This window comes from Dictyostelium purpureum, assembly GCF_000190715.1.
Source record: "Dictyostelium purpureum unplaced genomic scaffold DICPUscaffold_67, whole genome shotgun sequence".
In the NCBI taxonomy this organism is placed as follows: Eukaryota; Evosea; class Eumycetozoa; order Dictyosteliales; family Dictyosteliaceae; genus Dictyostelium; species Dictyostelium purpureum.
The window spans coordinates 95,068-97,968 of record NW_003519404.1 but is presented as its reverse complement, the minus strand read 5'-3'; the positions used below and the strand labels follow the sequence as shown (position 1 = coordinate 97,968).

Below are 2,901 nucleotides of genomic sequence, written 5' to 3'. Positions count from 1 at the left end.
TACATAATGATGATCAAATAATAATCTATTATATGGTTCGATTTTTAAAAGATTTACATATACCCAATTATTTAATTTATAATAAAAAAAATACTATTTATCAGTTCATTTTGATTAATCAAATAAATTATTTGAAATTTTTTGATCAAAAAGTGATGTGTTTTAAGGACAATACCAAAAGTTTTTTATTTTTATTTTTTTTTTATTTTTATTTTTATTTTTTTATTTTTAATTTTTTTATTTTTAAAAAAACAACGAGTATGTCTTTTCATTAATGGATTTTCGTTTTTATTTTTATTTTTTTTGTGGAATGAAATATGAATAAACTTTTAAATACATAATATAAAAATGAAAAAAATAATATTATTTACACAATTTTGCAAATAAAAAAAGTTTTGACACTGGCGAAAATTTTAAAAATTTTTTACTTTATTTAAATTATTTATATATTTAATTAAATCTATATTTTTAATTATTAAAAATAAGAACCCAAAATAAATGGCAAAATAATAGTTTAATAGTTTATAAAAAATTATTGGGAAAATAATATCTGAATATATTAAAAGATATTTGTTATAGGTACTGGGTATAAAAAAAAAAAAAAAAGATTAATATTTGAAATCATTTAATTACTGGTTATAGTTTTAATGGTGATATTACAATAGTTTTAGATTATTAAAATTGATATTCTCTTTTAAGGTTTTAAAATTAATCCTATTTGATTTAAATATATTTAGATTGTAAACTAAACTGTTTATATTTTCTTTGTATTGATATAGATTATTATCTTTTAAATATTCTATGAAGATTACGAATAGATATAATGGTTGGTTGGGAACTTGATATATTAGTATGGATTGTATGAAACAATATAGATATAGGTTGATAAAGCAGTAAATATATTTTTGAGTATCTTTGGGTGATGGGGTTGGATTTTTGTTTTGTCGATAATATATAAAGATTGCTATTGCCATTAAAATGGTTTTAAATATAGAATAATGATTATGTTGATCGAAGATTGATATAATTACAGTTGGTATTATAGATCTTATAAATGTTAATAGTAATTTAGTAGTTTTATTATATTTAGTATTGTTGTTATAGTGTTGTCCCCAATAAATTGTTTTAATAATTATTATTAAATAAGATATTAAAAAATTGTCATAATATAATTGTTGGTATGGTTGATGCTAAAAAATTCTACTGTTTCAATAAAATGAATATTAGTATATTGCAATCAACTTATATTGAAGGTATACTTGCAATTATAATTAATAAATATAAATCTTTTTTATTTTCATTTTTACCCCTAAATAAATTTAAATGTTTTTTAACTTTTATTGTAAATATATCCCCTTTATCAGAGTTTTTAGATTCTTTTATAAACATATTACCATTGTTTTTAAATAAGAAATTCATTATTTATATTAGTATTATTTAATGTTATAAAAATAAATGAACAAAAGATGGGAAATTAATTGTAAAATAATATCTAAAAAAAATGTTTTTTTTTTATTTTTATTTTTTTTTTTAATAAATTTATTATTTTGAAAAGTATTTATAATATAAAAAAATTGAGAAAACCAAAAAAAATTTGATAGTTCCAACCATTTGAATAAATTCATAACCTATATTTTTAATTAATAGTGTTATTATTACAAGTAGTAAAACCACTATTAGTTTCCCAATAATGTCCAAGTAAAAATTTAAGGTTTGAGCAACAATTTTGTGTTCTTCTAATAAATCATTTGTTTTTTCAATTGTTTTCTTTGAATTTTTTTCCAGTTCTTTTGATAGGGAATTAAAGTTTCCAAATGTTTCATTTGCGAGTTTTTGCAACCAATCAAGCATTTCTTATAGGTTTTTATTAAATTAAATATTTTGAAATTATAAAAATAAATAAAATGATTTGGTTTTATTTATAATTATTTATATATTATTCAAAATTATAATTTTTAAGTTTTTTAAATTTAAATTAAATTTAAATAACTTAAAAATAAATGGGGGTTTTTTAACACAAATTTTTTTTTTAAAAATTAAGTTTAAAATTATGTATTGTTAATTAAACTTAAATTTTAAAAAAAAAATTTGTGTTATTTAATAATTAATTAATTAAAAATATCAAAATATGTAGATAATAAAGGGGTATTATTCAAGAATATTGCATTCATGAAAATTGTATTTATATTTTTAAAATAAATAAAAAATATAAAAAAAGATTTATAAAAAAATTAATAAAACAATTAATTTGATATCTGTAAGGTACTAAGATCAAATATGTTTTTACAAACAAATAATTGTATAATTATTTGATTATTAGAATTATTTATATTTATTATTTATCCATAACTAAAGTAGCTCCATCTACATTACCTATAAAAAATCTTCACTTTTAAAAAAAAATCTACATTTCAAATAATTAAATAAAATAAAATTTATATGAAATGTTTATGTTTTTATTAAAATTCGAAAACTGAAAAGTTTTTATTATTTTATTATTTTTTTTTTTGATAAATTAAAATAATTGTTGATTATTACAAATTATTGTTTGATTATTATTAATTATTATTAGGTAACGATAATTGTTCATTACATATCTGGAGGTAAAAAGGGTCAATTCCGACCCTTCTTTATCTTAAAGAAAAAAAAAAAAAAACACCGGGAAGATAGAAGTGGGTTGTCCCAGGGGTATCTAAGAAAAAAAAAATTCGCCCAACGGGGGGCTCGAACCCCCGACCACAAGATTAAGAGTCTTGCGCTCTACCGACTGAGCTAGCCGGGCTTTGATGATATAAATTATATTATAGTATGATTTGTGCAGAAAAAATGGTAATTTCCCAAGATGTTCTTTTCTTTCTCTTTTCTAAATTTGTTCTGTCATGGGATAGTCAAAATCTATCA

General features: G+C 18.8%; 1 protein-coding gene across 1 annotated transcript; it reads right to left on the bottom strand.

Moving 5' to 3' along the window:
- Positions 1 to 399: 399 nt before the first annotated feature.
- On the bottom strand, positions 400 to 1,415 carry DICPUDRAFT_91691 (uncharacterized protein). Its single transcript, XM_003286293.1, has 3 exons — positions 1,264 to 1,415; positions 661 to 1,200; positions 400 to 582 (listed from the first exon to the last, which is right to left on the bottom strand). The coding sequence occupies exons 2-3, from the start codon at positions 972 to 974 to the stop codon at positions 414 to 416; spliced, it is 483 nt and encodes a 160-aa protein (XP_003286341.1). The 5' UTR covers positions 975 to 1,200; positions 1,264 to 1,415; the 3' UTR covers positions 400 to 413.
- Between the last annotated feature and the right edge of the window lie 1,486 nt (positions 1,416 to 2,901).

Excerpts from the sequence above, each read along its gene's own strand:
- DICPUDRAFT_91691 (XM_003286293.1), bottom strand. The coding sequence starts at position 974 with ATGGCAATAGCAATCTTTATATATTATCGACAAAACAAAAATCCAACC. Across the intron at positions 583-660 it reads TTTAATAATCTAAAACTATT|TACCTATAACAAATATCTTT; the intron begins GTAATATCACCA and ends TTTTATACCCAG.